The 13,357-nt window shown below is 34.6% G+C and overlaps 3 protein-coding genes across 4 annotated transcripts; 2 read left to right on the top strand and 1 right to left on the bottom strand.

Annotated features, from left to right (window-relative positions):
* Positions 1 to 801: 801 nt before the first annotated feature.
* CAT5 (cationic amino acid transporter 5) lies at positions 802 to 3,317 on the top strand. Of its 2 annotated transcripts, none has more exons than XM_085743877.1 (2): positions 802 to 1,233; positions 1,383 to 3,317. In XM_085743877.1, exon 2 carries the CDS (start codon positions 1,403 to 1,405, stop codon positions 3,176 to 3,178), a length of 1,776 nt encoding a protein of 591 aa, XP_085600003.1. In that variant the 5' UTR covers positions 802 to 1,233; positions 1,383 to 1,402; the 3' UTR covers positions 3,179 to 3,317. The 2 variants fall into 2 exon arrangements, with proteins under 2 accessions (XP_085600003.1, XP_085600002.1); XM_085743876.1 differs by having other exon boundaries at positions 977 to 1,286.
* A 1,153-nt stretch (positions 3,318 to 4,470) lies between these two features.
* EMB1025 (Pentatricopeptide repeat (PPR) superfamily protein) lies at positions 4,471 to 7,531 on the top strand. Its single transcript, XM_085743869.1, has one exon. It carries the CDS (start codon positions 4,618 to 4,620, stop codon positions 6,565 to 6,567), a length of 1,950 nt encoding a protein of 649 aa, XP_085599995.1. The 5' UTR covers positions 4,471 to 4,617; the 3' UTR covers positions 6,568 to 7,531.
* A 1,181-nt stretch (positions 7,532 to 8,712) lies between these two features.
* Positions 8,713 to 12,854, bottom strand: LOC146945545 (uncharacterized). Its single transcript, XM_085743870.1, has 8 exons — positions 12,677 to 12,854; positions 12,423 to 12,572; positions 10,532 to 10,708; positions 10,155 to 10,246; positions 10,010 to 10,074; positions 9,791 to 9,893; positions 9,120 to 9,233; positions 8,713 to 9,030 (listed from the first exon to the last, which is right to left on the bottom strand). The coding sequence occupies exons 1-8, from the start codon at positions 12,816 to 12,818 to the stop codon at positions 8,899 to 8,901; spliced, it is 975 nt and encodes a 324-aa protein (XP_085599996.1). The 5' UTR covers positions 12,819 to 12,854; the 3' UTR covers positions 8,713 to 8,898.
* Between the last annotated feature and the right edge of the window lie 503 nt (positions 12,855 to 13,357).

The following is a 13,357-nucleotide window of genomic DNA, read 5'->3' as shown; positions in this document are numbered from 1 at the left end:
ATCATGTGGTCCACCATAGGTAAAAAAATATTGATTCCAACCACACACATACAATTATGAAAATGCTAATTTACATGGATTCATCTTGAACTTTTGTGTGAGGAAGTGTCTCATATGGTCTACAGTGGACTAATATTTGAAAAATCATTTAAAACTCCAACGATTGTGTCGCTCTTTGTAAGTAAAAGCTTATGGTACAACTCGTCCTCAATTGAGACGGTGACCAAATCAGTGTTGGCTTATTAAAAAATAGAAAAATAAATATTAGTTGTCAAAACTCAAATTATATTTGTTTTCTCTTGTTTTGCTAAATCAACATCGACTAGATCACTAAATCAGCCTTAAAGACATGAAAGACCTCGAAGTTTTACTTAAAGGCGGTGATGACGGTCGTTGCCGAAGTTTTATGTGATATTCACTATTAGTTCACCGTAGGCCATATGAGAATCTTTACCACCTATAAACCACCAATAAGATTCCATGAAATATTCAAATCTGAAGGGCACATAAGGACAATACTTACACTGACAACATCTGCAATCTCCATGATCCGGTGACGTGAATCTGAATGGTCTACAATGATGTGCACTACTGCACTGTCAATATGAACACATTGCCTTTACTTTGAAGTCAACAATATTTGTACTTATTAGGATAGAAATTATTACAAAACCGTGGAATATTCATGTCAATAAGTCTGAATAATGTGACAACTTCAATTATTTTTCCAAAGAGAAACGTGCGTGCTTTGAATACTCATCATATGAACCATACATAGCTTTAGCATGCAGATACCTTCACACTTAGTACTTCACATTCTTATACCATATCTTGAACTCAAGATCTTATCATCTGATTGTGACTTCTGGTTCTGAATTATCCTGCGTATCGGTATATCTAGATGAATGATCTATTTAATGGGTTGACCTCTCTATTCGATGTTCATACATACCGTCTCTGACCATATACTTAAGACATCTGACAACTGTGTCACACCATGTTTGTAGCGTAGCACCATAATATCTAACATATGAAGCACGGATACAAACACGAACATCGGACACGGCACGGATACTAACACGTTGACACTGCTAATAATTTGAGAAAATCACATAATTCAGTGTAATCATATGTGTTGGTGGACATCGTCACGTGTCCGATACGAAGACACGCCTAATCCGAGGAGTGTTTGTGCTTCATTACACTGGCTTAGTAAACCTTCTTATATATCATGTAAACATTTACATCTCCATCTACTTAATGCACACTAGAATACAGCCAAAGAGGTGTTAAATTCAAGACTAGCTGACAAAATAATTTATGATAGTTGTTTGAAATCTAGTATTTTTTTTATTTCAAAGTTATCTGCTTATTTTTTTCAGTGAAGAAACAATTTCTTTGAATGGCATCCACAAAAGGCATGGATGACAATGAACCACAAAGAAGCTATTGGAGATGGAGTAAACAAGATTTCTTGCCAGAGGAATCCTTTCAAAGCTGGAACAACTATGCTTCTGCTCTTTCACAAACATGGTTAAGGTTCAAGGATCGTGTTCAGACCAGATCAGACGATGCCACTGAGACACATGAGCTTAAGAAACAAAGTGAGAATGAAATGAAAAAATGTCTCAATTGGTGGGACCTAATTTGGTTTGGCTTTGGTGCAGTGATTGGTGCAGGAATCTTTGTGCTAACTGGTCAAGAAGCTCATAACCATGCAGGAGCAGCAATAGTCTTATCCTATGTAGCTTCAGGAATTTCAGCAATGCTTTCTGTTTTTTGTTACACAGAATTTGCTGTTGAAGTTCCAGCTGCAGGTGGTTCATTTTCCTACCTAAGAATTGAATTAGGCGACTTTGTTGCTTTCATAGCAGCCGGTAACATACTTCTTGAATGCGTACTCGGAAGTGCAGCAGTATCAAGATCATGGACATCTTACTTCACAAGCCTTTTGAATCGTCCAAAAGATTCGCTTCGAATCAAAGCACACCATCTCAAAGATGGATACAATTTACTAGACCCTATAGCAGTTGGTGTTCTGGTAATTGCCGCAATGATTGCAATGATCAGCACAAGAAAAACTTCGCTTCTCAATTGGATTGCATCGGCAGTCAACATAGGTGTAATCATATTCGTAATCATTGCAGGGTTCTCTCATGCAAATACATCAAACTTGACACCTTTTTTACCTTATGGAGTTAAAGGTGTATTTCAAGCATCTGCAATTCTTTACTTTGCATATGGAGGGTTTGACAGTCTTGCAACCATGGCTGAAGAAACTAAAAATCCACCAAAGGATATACCAATCGGCTTGATTGGTTCAATGTCTGTGATCACAGTTATCTATTGCTTGATGGCACTTTCATTAAGCATGATGCAGAAATACACAGATATAGATACAGGCGCAGCTTTCTCAGTTGCATTTCAGAAAGTTGGAATGAATTGGGCAAAATATGTAGTAGCTTTTGGTGCATTGAAGGGTATGACAACAGTGCTTTTAGTCGGAAGATTAGGACAGGCACGTTATATCGCTCACATCGCACGTTCGCACATGATTCCTCCTTGGTTCGCGCTTGTACATCCGAAAACAGGAACACCGATAAATGCTACACTTCTGATTACAATTTCAAGTGCTTGCATAGCCTTTTTCACTAGCTTGGATGTGTTATCAAGTTTGATATCAGTAAGCACACTTTTCGTTTTCGTGATGATATCCATTGCACTTTTGGTAAGAAGGTATTATGTTAGAGGAGTTACAACAAAAGAGAATCAGTTAAAGCTTGTTGTGTTTTTGATTCTCATTGTTGCTTCTTCAATGGGAATTTCAGCTTATTGGGGATTAAGGCCTAATGGTTGGATTGGATACACTGTTACTGTTCCTGTTTGGTTTTTTTCAACTCTTGGGATGTCATATTTTTTGACTCAGCAAAGGAAGCCAAAGTTTTGGGGAGTTCCACTTGTTCCATGGTTGCCATCTTTGTCAATTGCAACAAATATTTTTCTCATGGGATCTTTGGAATATGAAGCTTTTATAAGATTTGGAATATGCACTTTGATAATGTTGGTTTACTATGTTTTCTTTGGTCTACATTCAACTTATGACATGGCTCATCAACAAGAGAAGGTGCAAACAATCAATGTGAGTCACAGAGAGACTGCTAGGATTGAAGGGCCTTAAGATAATTGTAATTTTTATCTTCCACAACCCAATTTCACTTTCACAAGTTATATGAAATTTACATGTTATTAGTCCTTGTATCAATAAATAATGGTCAGATTACTCAACATAAAGGATTGAACTGAATTATTTGAGTTTATCTATTTGCATAAGCACTTGTGAAATTGTTTGTGCGAACTTATTGAAACAGTTTAAGCCATGTTCATAATCTTTTTTTTGGCATATATTTTAAATGTTTATGTGCTATTAAACACTCCATTAAGTTATTTATCTAGTCATAGCTAAATTAGAAAATCAATAAAGAAATCTACAGATATATAAGTGAAAGTAAATTAAGAGTGTATTTGGATGATTTTTTTTATTTTTGAGATAATGTGATTGTAAGAGGTAATTCAGATTAGTTAATGTAATTTTTATTATTTTGATGATAAATTTTAAAAAAAAATCATAATGAAGGGATTTTGTTAAAGTAAAATTTGGAAAATTAGTTTCTATAAACTATCAGAACTTGCATATTTTTCTATATGAATTTTCAAAATTTGCAATTTTGCTCCTAAAATTTTAAGAATGAATAATTTAAATACTCTGTCCAATTATAAAAAAAAAAAAAGTAGATTTTGACTACTTTAATCAATAGTAAGTTTTATGCACCGTCATTCTAGAGCTTGACTTTTGTAATATGAGACGACATATGAATCTCATTGTAAAATGATAATTATTATATTATTAATAAAAATTTCCCCTTTTATTTTTTTTAAAAAGTTATATCCACCGTAAATCAAATATATCCAATGCGAATTTGTAGCTTCATCTAGCTTAAAAGATTATTTTTTGTAGTTGTACAGAGACGATATATACTTAATTGAAATAACAATCATTAACATGAATTTGTCTATTTGAGTTTTGTAAATACAACTCGGTTGATATCTAATATCCCTATGGACAATGAAATGCAGAGAATTCGAACATCGGATTCTCCCTTTTTCCACACTTATAGTGTATGAGTCTAGCAACCATGATACTTTAATTAATAAAGAAAATTGGTATATTCGAGAATGAATTACAACAACAAGCAAGTTTTATCCCACTAACTATGGCCAACTATATTACGTTCATAATCTTCTTCTTTTTTTTGTACAAAAGAGGACAAAAGCCCACTCTTCTATCATAAATAATCTTTGAATCCAAACTATTTGAGAATGAATTATTGAAGTATTTTATTAATTAAGAAATTTATTGTAAAAATTTGAATTAATTAAACTAGTTTAGAATAAATTTATGTTGAGGTTTAGATTGAATTTTGAAGCTATGAAATTTTGACCCATGACATTTTTTCAGAGAAAGACAACACCAGCAACGTTCTTCCCACAAGACAACACCATAAACCTCAAACACAAACCATTTCCTAAACCAAACCCAATTTGTGTCGAATTCATGCCATGCCAAAATGTTCAACATTACCCAAAACCCTTCTCAAACACTCTCTTCACCTAAAACCCCAAACCCTAACCCTAACCTTTCTCTCTTACTCTTCCTCTTCCTCCAATATCCCCCATACCCACCAAACCCTTCCACCTCAAATCTTCAAATCACCCTCCAACACCTCTTCTCACAAATGGGGTTCTTACAAATTGGGCGATTTATCCTTCTACTCTCTCATCGAAAATTTCTCCAGTTCCTTAGATTTCACCTCCTTGGAACAGCTCCTTCATCAAATGAAGTGTGAAAATCGAGTCTTTATCGAAAAAAGCTTCATTATCATGTTCAAAGCTTATGGAAAAGCACATTTACCTCAAAAAGCTTTGGACTTGTTTCATAGAATGGGAGCTGAGTTTCATTGTAAGCAGACTGTTAAATCTTTTAACACTGTTCTTAATGTTGTTATTCAAGAGGGTTGTTTTGATCTTGCTTTAGAGTTTTATAACCATGTTATTGAATCCAAGAGTTTTGGTAATATTCAACCAAATGGGCTTAGTTTTAATTTGGTGATTAAGGCTTTGTGTAGAGTTGGAAATGTTGATCAAGCTGTTGAGGTGTTTAGAGGGATGAGTGATAGGAATTGTGTTGCTGATGGTTATACGTATTCGACGTTGATGCATGGTTTATGTAATGAGGGGAGGATCGATGAGGCGGTTTCGTTGTTGGATGAGATGCAGGTTGAAGGTACGTTTCCGAATCCAGTTGCATTTAATGTTTTGATTAGTGCGTTGTGTAAGAAAGGTGATTTGTCGCGTGCGTCGAAGCTGGTTGATAATATGTTTCTTAAGGGTTGTGTTCCGAATGAAGTTACATATAATTCGCTTGTTCATGGTTTGTGTCTTAAGGGTAAGTTGGATAAGGCGATGAGTCTTTTGAATCGGATGGTGGCGAATAAATGTGTGCCTAATGATGTTACTTTTGGAACACTAGTTGATGGGTTTGTTAAGCATGGTAGGGCTTTGGATGGGGTGCATGTTTTGGTTTCATTGGAAGAAAAGGGTTATCGTGGGAATGAGTTTATTTACTCGTCTCTTATTAGTGGATTGTTCAAGGAGGGGAAAGGCGAGCATGGAATGCAGTTGTGGAAGGAAATGGTTGAAAAAGGATGTAAACCAAATACTATAGTGTATAGTGCTCTTATAGACGGTCTTTGTCGAGAAGGGAAACCAGATGAAGCGAAGGAATACTTATTAGAGATGAAGAATAAAGGACACACTCCCAATTCTTTCACTTACAGTTCCTTGATGCGGGGTTACTTTGAAGCAGGTGATATTCATAAAGCTATTCTTGTTTGGAAAGAGATGATATACAATGATTGTAATCTTCACGAGGTTTGTTACAGTATACTTATTAATGGATTGTGTAAAAACGGGAAGCTCAAGGAGGCCTTAATGGTGTGGAAACAAATGTTGAGTAGAGGAATCAAATTAGATGTTGTGGCTTATAGTTCAATGATTCATGGCTTTTGTAATGCTCAGTTAGTAGAACAAGGTATGAAACTTTTCAATCAGATGCTCTGTCACGACCCAAAATTACAACCAGATGTGGTTACATACAACATACTCCTCAATGCTTTTTGCACGAAGAATAGTGTCTCCCGAGCTATTGATGTTCTAAATACGATGTTAGATCAAGGTTGTGATCCTGATTTTATTACTTGCGATATTTTCCTAAAAACTTTACGAGACAATATGGACCCGCCTCAAGATGGGAGGGAGTTTCTAGACGAGCTTGTAGTCCGATTAATTAAGCGACAGAGAACAGTTGGTGCTTCCAATATTATAGAAGTGATGCTTCAGAAATTTTTGCTGCCTAAACCTTCTACTTGGGCCTTAGCTATTCAACAGCTCTGCAAACCTATGAAAGTTCGAAAAACCATCAGCGAATGTTGGAGCAGGATGTGTTGCTGATATCGTGTAAGATGTGTTGTTGAACAAGAATTTCTTGAAGCTAAGGAATTGCTGATACAAGAATTTATTGATCCAGATCCTCAAACACAAGATCTCAAACTTTCGATGTTTATATGCAATGATATGTGTTTGATACAGAACTTTCCTTCTTTTGCCTGCTTGGAGATATCAGCATGTGCAGAGAGTTAATGCCAAACAGGTGAAAGATGAGAATACCGGCACTTAACCGATAAAACAGTTTAAACCTCTTTCCGTCATTGCAAAGTCACTAGAATAATTTACTTTTCTGTCTAAAATATTTACACTTTGCAACTGACAATGGCGAGAACTGAGAACATTATTAAAAGGATTAAGTGCTTACATTCAATCAACTTTGATCTATAAGAGTGGATTTCAACAGGGCTAAGTCAAAGTAGTTGGTTATATATGTACACTCTGTGAGCTGGTAAGTGGTTTTATATGTACACTATCAACAGTTGGCCAGTAAATAATTTCATACAATTTTCAAGTATTCTGCAGATTGCATCTTGTTAGGCAAATGAAAGTCAATGATGATGAACTGGTTTATAGGATTGCTATCAGATGCGAACGAACATAAGTGAAAAGGAAAAGAATACAAAGCTCATCTTCTGATTATATCTGTTACTCAGATTCAGAAAAAGATGAAAATTCCATGGTAGACTCTTATTATAACAGCCGAGTATACAAATTGGGCGGAAATTTGTGGGGCTGATTGATAAAACAGATAGTCAAGGGTCAGCAATTGTTGTCTATTCAATTATTTCATGTACAAATGAAAAACACAATCTTTATCCGATACTCGATTTCTAAAAATTTCATTATTTGTTAGTAAATTAGCTTTTTGTTGTTTGCAATGGATACTATAACAATAAACAATGTACTCGCCATAAAATCATGGAGGGATGAGAATATGATTGTTAGTTTCTTATTCTTCTATTATCCACCTAATGCTGTTATGTTTTTGGTGTTGAACCATGGTTGGTATCTTGTGTGAGGGGATGGAATATTGGATGGATGGGTTTATTGGCGACGAACCATGCTCCATAGCTTGATGTTCATCTTCCCTAACTTCTCTCACTTCAACTTATAGCAGTAGAATTATTAACCTGTTTTTGTGCTTATATCTCATGTAGCACCTACACTTCCGATTGATGGTGAGTTCGGTGTCTGACATGTATGTCGTTGTCCAACATCAACACGACATGGATGCATGTGGTTGCATAGCGTGTTGAATACTCTATCAAAATATTGTCTGTTGTTATGTTAACATCTTGATTGATTATTTTCATGGTTTCTTTGTACTTGTCTAGCTATTTTCCCGTGTAATTTTTTCTTGTACAAAACTCAGTAATATAATTGTATTTTCTTTTACATTTACATCTTCTATAATATAATATTAGGTGGGTGGAATTCAATTGGATTATCAATGATCTGTGAAGAATCACAAAAAGGGGACTAGCTTTGAAGAGTTGAACCAGTGGCTTCTTTAGACGAGATGGCATTGTCAAGTAACGCATTGGTTTGGTAAAAAAGAAAAAGGTGTGCATTTGGTTGAAGGTGTGAATTTGTAAAGGATTTGTTCTTATGGATAATTGAAAAATGTTAGCGACACATTCATTCCAACACGCTTTCTTAGTTGTAATAATATAATCTCGATACGATTATGTGAGACCGACACGACTTAGTGTGATCAATTCAAATTTCAACTAATAGGTGTGAGTGTGCTAAAAAAGTGTGTTAAGTGTATTGCTAGAACTACTCGAGATTACCAATTATCAACACAACAACAAGTGCAATAGCTTAGTATCAGTTTGGTTAAAGTTGATTGAAAAGCAGTTTACAAAACAAAAATTTGAAGTTTCCTACATTTCATCCAAATGCTAAAGAACTGAATATAAATTAAGCTCTTAGTAAAGTTTTTTTTTTTTTTTTTTTTTTGGAATGCAAAGAACTGAATGGAATCACATACACGGAGCTTGCGTTTACAGTTGCCTTATCAAATCCCTCTAGCCACGTTTTATCTTAATTTGTCCAAGAAATTTGATCTCCATTTTTGTTAAGATTATAGATTTATATAATCTCTACACTTATGTTGTAATTATAAAAACAGGAACAAAAAGAAAATAGAAAACAAATGAAAGCTAAGTGTTTTTGCACAATCCTTATTGTCAAGTGATTATTTGGATCCAAGACATAATAAAGATGCATTATATTACAACTCCTCAAAGCAAAGTTCAGCAACCATCATGAATGATGCATTATCACTTAATTTCAGCATAACCACTATAAAGTTTGTGTCATTGTAGCCTTTTAAGCAGCTGCTTCTGATGGAGAAGTGACTTTTTTGATAACATAAACAGGATCTCCCAATTTAAGGACTTTTCCATCCCCTTTAGCAGAAGATTCACTCCAGTTCCACACTACATTCTGACCAAAGTAGACCTGCAACACAAGTATTTCATGTATCGCTTGACATCGATGAAACCAAAGAGACATTCATTCAGAATTTGATGACTGAATACTAATCTCACCATCTTTTTGTTTTTGTCACTATTTGGTCGTAAAACTTCGCCAGACCTAATTTTCATGAGAGTTTTAGTTGGTTCATCTCCATACATTGCTGTCTCTTGATCGACTGTTGGTACCTAACCATAATAAGCATTATTCATGTTAGAACAGTAACTGCTGTTCAAAAGATTAAATATATGAAAAACACAAACAATGAATACACAATATTTGGTAACAAAGTTTGGCCAAATATGCCTATATCTCCGACTATAGAGCAGCTGCAGTTCCTTTCTATTAATCAAACTTAGGGTTTACAGATTAAACTTGTTATAAATACTATGGTCTATTTTTTTTTTCCAGTACAACTAGCTTTGCACGAGCGACCTGTTAATCAGTAATTGATCTCAGCTTTTATTTATAAATAATGTAATTTCCTCGAACAGGTTAGATAAATTAGACAAGAGTATATTTGTCATTATGAATTATAATTACATGTAATCATTGATACATTATATATAGCATGGAACACAATAGAGAAGGGCATGAAGTCAATATTCGTACAAAAACATTATCCAACCTCCGGCTACATCATCATATAGCAACAGTAATAATAATTAGAATATATGTATATTGTTCCTATGGACCATATTAGGGCTATATTATATGTAAGAAACTATAAAAAAGAACTCTTTACCTTACAACGGCCACACAGCTTGGCTCCTTGAAATGAAAACCTGCTTATCTTGATATCTCTCCATAGGTCTTCAGAATATGGTCCACAACCTTCAACAAGGATACTGCACCCCGTGGCACCAAAATATCAATTATGTGATCTGAATTAGTAACCAATACTATACTATGAAAGAATATAATTACATTATTACTAGACAAAAAGGTATGGAGAAATTAATACTTGGGTCTGAAACGATTCATAGGTATCGGTTCCTCTAGAAGCTCATTTAGTGCATCTAATGAATCCTGAAAGCAATAAGTAACAAAAAGTAAAGATTTCAATCAGTAAACTTTCGACTTCAATTCCCAACTGCTACTTGACTGACCTGAGATACGAGTAAGAACGGATAACCATCGCTGAAAAAGGTCTGGTGTTGTCCCTTAACATAATCAGGGTCTACTTTTCTAACTTCTGAACCTGCATTGGGAACATTACTCGAGAGTTATCTTGGTCATTTATATCATGCACAATGCAACCGCGGTTCATGGAACCATTGTGCATTACATGCATATGTTAAATTGATTCTGTTCCACATTATATCAAACACATTTATAATAAAAGCAACAAGTTAATCCTAGTAATATTTATGTGTTCTTGAAGCCGTTATAGTCCTTAACCAATCATTTATGCGCCTAAAGTAACAAATCCTTCTAAACATTGTTATCATCATTTTCGTATTCTTTAAGGTTTCAAAGACATTACCAGTATTGAAGCGGACCAGTTTAGCAGGATATCCTAAATAATCTGAGAACCACTGTGATGCTTCAGCTCCCTCGTCCCAGGCAGAGCCAGTCCATTCCCACACCGTAACATCATCTGCTACTTCATACTGTTTGTTCAAACAAACTTTCAGAGGTTCCATCCCAGGTGCTTTCAACACTGTAACATGAAAATAAAAACTCCATTCATTAACTAAAGAAAGGAAGAACAAAAAGAAATTATGATCATGAAGAATGTGCGATTCAAAAGCCTATTGGCGTTTAATCTTTTAACTACTGCAATTTTTCTATTTTATAAAAATTAAGAACAGAAGGAAGGAATCTGTGAAATTAAAAATGAAATTTGAACACCAAATGCGGATTAAGAGGCAGCAACTTATATAAAAAATCATGTCCTAACTACTTCAGATATCAAATAGGACGGAAAAAGACAACATTGATGTCCATTGTATAACAGACATTTCTCAATGGCTTCCATAAACAAGAAGAGAGGAATTGAACCTAGTACACAAAAAATTTCACAAATTCCCTTCAAAAAGTTTTTGGGGGAGGGGGCATACTTAGCCATACATTTCCAATAGGGATTTGAACTCAGACCCTTCGGATTACAACCCACAAAAGATACCTCATCCTTAATTCAAACAACAGTAAGGGAGGATACTTTGGAGGTCAAGCTTGCTTGAACTGAATATGCATTTTGCAAATGGCTTAATTAAATATTTATTCAAAAACAAACTTATCACATAAGAGTTTAAAGCAATAAGCCCTTCCACATAAGTTGTTTTGCATAATTTTATCTTAATAGCTTATAGAAATAAGCTCAGAAGTTATAGATTGGCTGTAAGCTATTTCATAAACTCAATCAAACACTTGCTTAAATGTTTATGCCATAAGATCCATCTATCTTACCACTTTTGTTTTGCTTCTTAATTTGTAATGTATTGTACACTTCTAGTTCAGAAATAATAAATCACTTAGTCCTGCCTTGTAAGGCTTCTACATTCTTTTATAACTCGATGAGTCACCTATTTCGCTCACCATATAACTCGCCCTACCCTGAAAGGATATACCTTATCCTCAGATGTTATTTCTGTCTATAGAAAAAGCAGAGAGACCAGCACACCATATACTGCAGTTTTTTTCCCCTTTAGAAAAAGACTAGAATGCACAAATATTGATGGAAAAAACGTGGTTGGATGGGTAGACCCAACTAAAAGTGACCAGCTAGCCTATGGGTACTTCGCATCAATAAATTGGTTACGCAAAAAACAAAAAGACCTTCATCTCCTCCTCCAGTCTCCCTTGTCATGTTTCATGTTTCATGGCATTGCACATGTGACATCATTAATTTCACGATGTTCAATACTACCAAGAGTACTCTATGCACGCAACTATGAAGACTAAACCCTTTCAAGATTTAACCTACATCCACTTGCTTAAGGAACAAAACTATTCACGGCTCACGCTATTAAGATTGTATATTGGGACTAATTCATTCTTACAAAACCGACTTATAAGGGGAAGGGTGTCACTCTTTATAAACATATTTCAGACCTTATCTTTATTCTATGTAAGACTTGAGTATTTTCCAAAACACATCACATCATTTTTATGTTTTTTTATTATAAAGACCCTAACGGTGAAACTCACACTAAATGTTGAGAAGTGAAAAACTGTGAGTTTAAACCCGCACCTCAGCTTATAAAATGTCGCTGCAGTTTTTTACCATTTGAGTTATACTTACAGGAGACACGTCAAATAATGTTATTGAAGTAAAAAAGAAAAAGAAAAATGGGTGACAAGTGACAACAAGCAAAATCAATAAATAAAAGGTATGATATGTTTTGAAGGAGCATATGAAAAATGAAATATACCCATAAAGGAATCAGTGGTAGGTTCCCAGTGTTCAAGAAATGCCTCAGGTGGTAGTTCAACATCAATCAAAGCAAACCTTGGTTCAACTCTTATAGTGCATGCCCTCCCTTTTGAATTCACAACCATCCACTGTCGATCCCATCGAAATCCTATTAAGTGTAGGATAAGATTGAACCCCTCAGATTAGTTGGTCCTTCGACCGGATAGCGAGTTTTCAAAAAATAAATAAAATAAGAAGGTATATATGTGGTACCTGAAGGTGTGAGTGGAGCATTAGAAAGAGGAATTCCACGGCATGACTTAACTGGATAAATGAAAAGGCCTGTAACCTTAGCATCAGGTGTTGCTGATGATGCTGTCACAGATGTTGTTGAAGTTGAGGCTGCAGCACCCATTGTTCTTTCTTGCTATCTTTCTTTTTGTTGTTACATAAAAAATATTATCATGCAATGCTAATGCAATAAATAGCTGACTCACTAGGAGCCACGTCACACATTACAATAACATTAATGTTTGATACACATGATAGGATATTAATTAATAGGATATACATTTATCTGATCATGAGTTTGGTGGACAAACTTGCTGATTAACCCTTCCAAACTCAAGTAGCAACTATTTAATGTTTGTCAATGAAGATGACTCTATCTAACTATGAAAAGAATTTTAGAATTCACATTTAGATACCATGTGAAATATTTATTTATGCAGAGAAGATTACTTAATTAGAGTTCTCTATAAAATTTCAAATTCCTACACTCCATCCAAATGCTAAAATTTATTATGTTGTAATTAAATAACTTCAGAAAAAAATTGATTAACATGTAAAGGTAATTTGACCAACAAATTTGTTCTCAATTTTTTGTTAAGAATATAGAATTATGAAATCTCGCCTCTTATTTTTGAAATAGTTTAATTAATATGTTTTTTCAGT

The sequence above is a fragment of the Medicago sativa genome, chromosome 2, assembly GCF_051527215.1.
Source record: "Medicago sativa cultivar Bolivia chromosome 2, Bolivia_mono, whole genome shotgun sequence".
NCBI lineage: Eukaryota > Viridiplantae > Streptophyta > Magnoliopsida > Fabales > Fabaceae > Medicago > Medicago sativa.
Note: the sequence above shows the minus strand (reverse complement) of the source record. Positions and strands in the feature narration are given on the sequence as shown.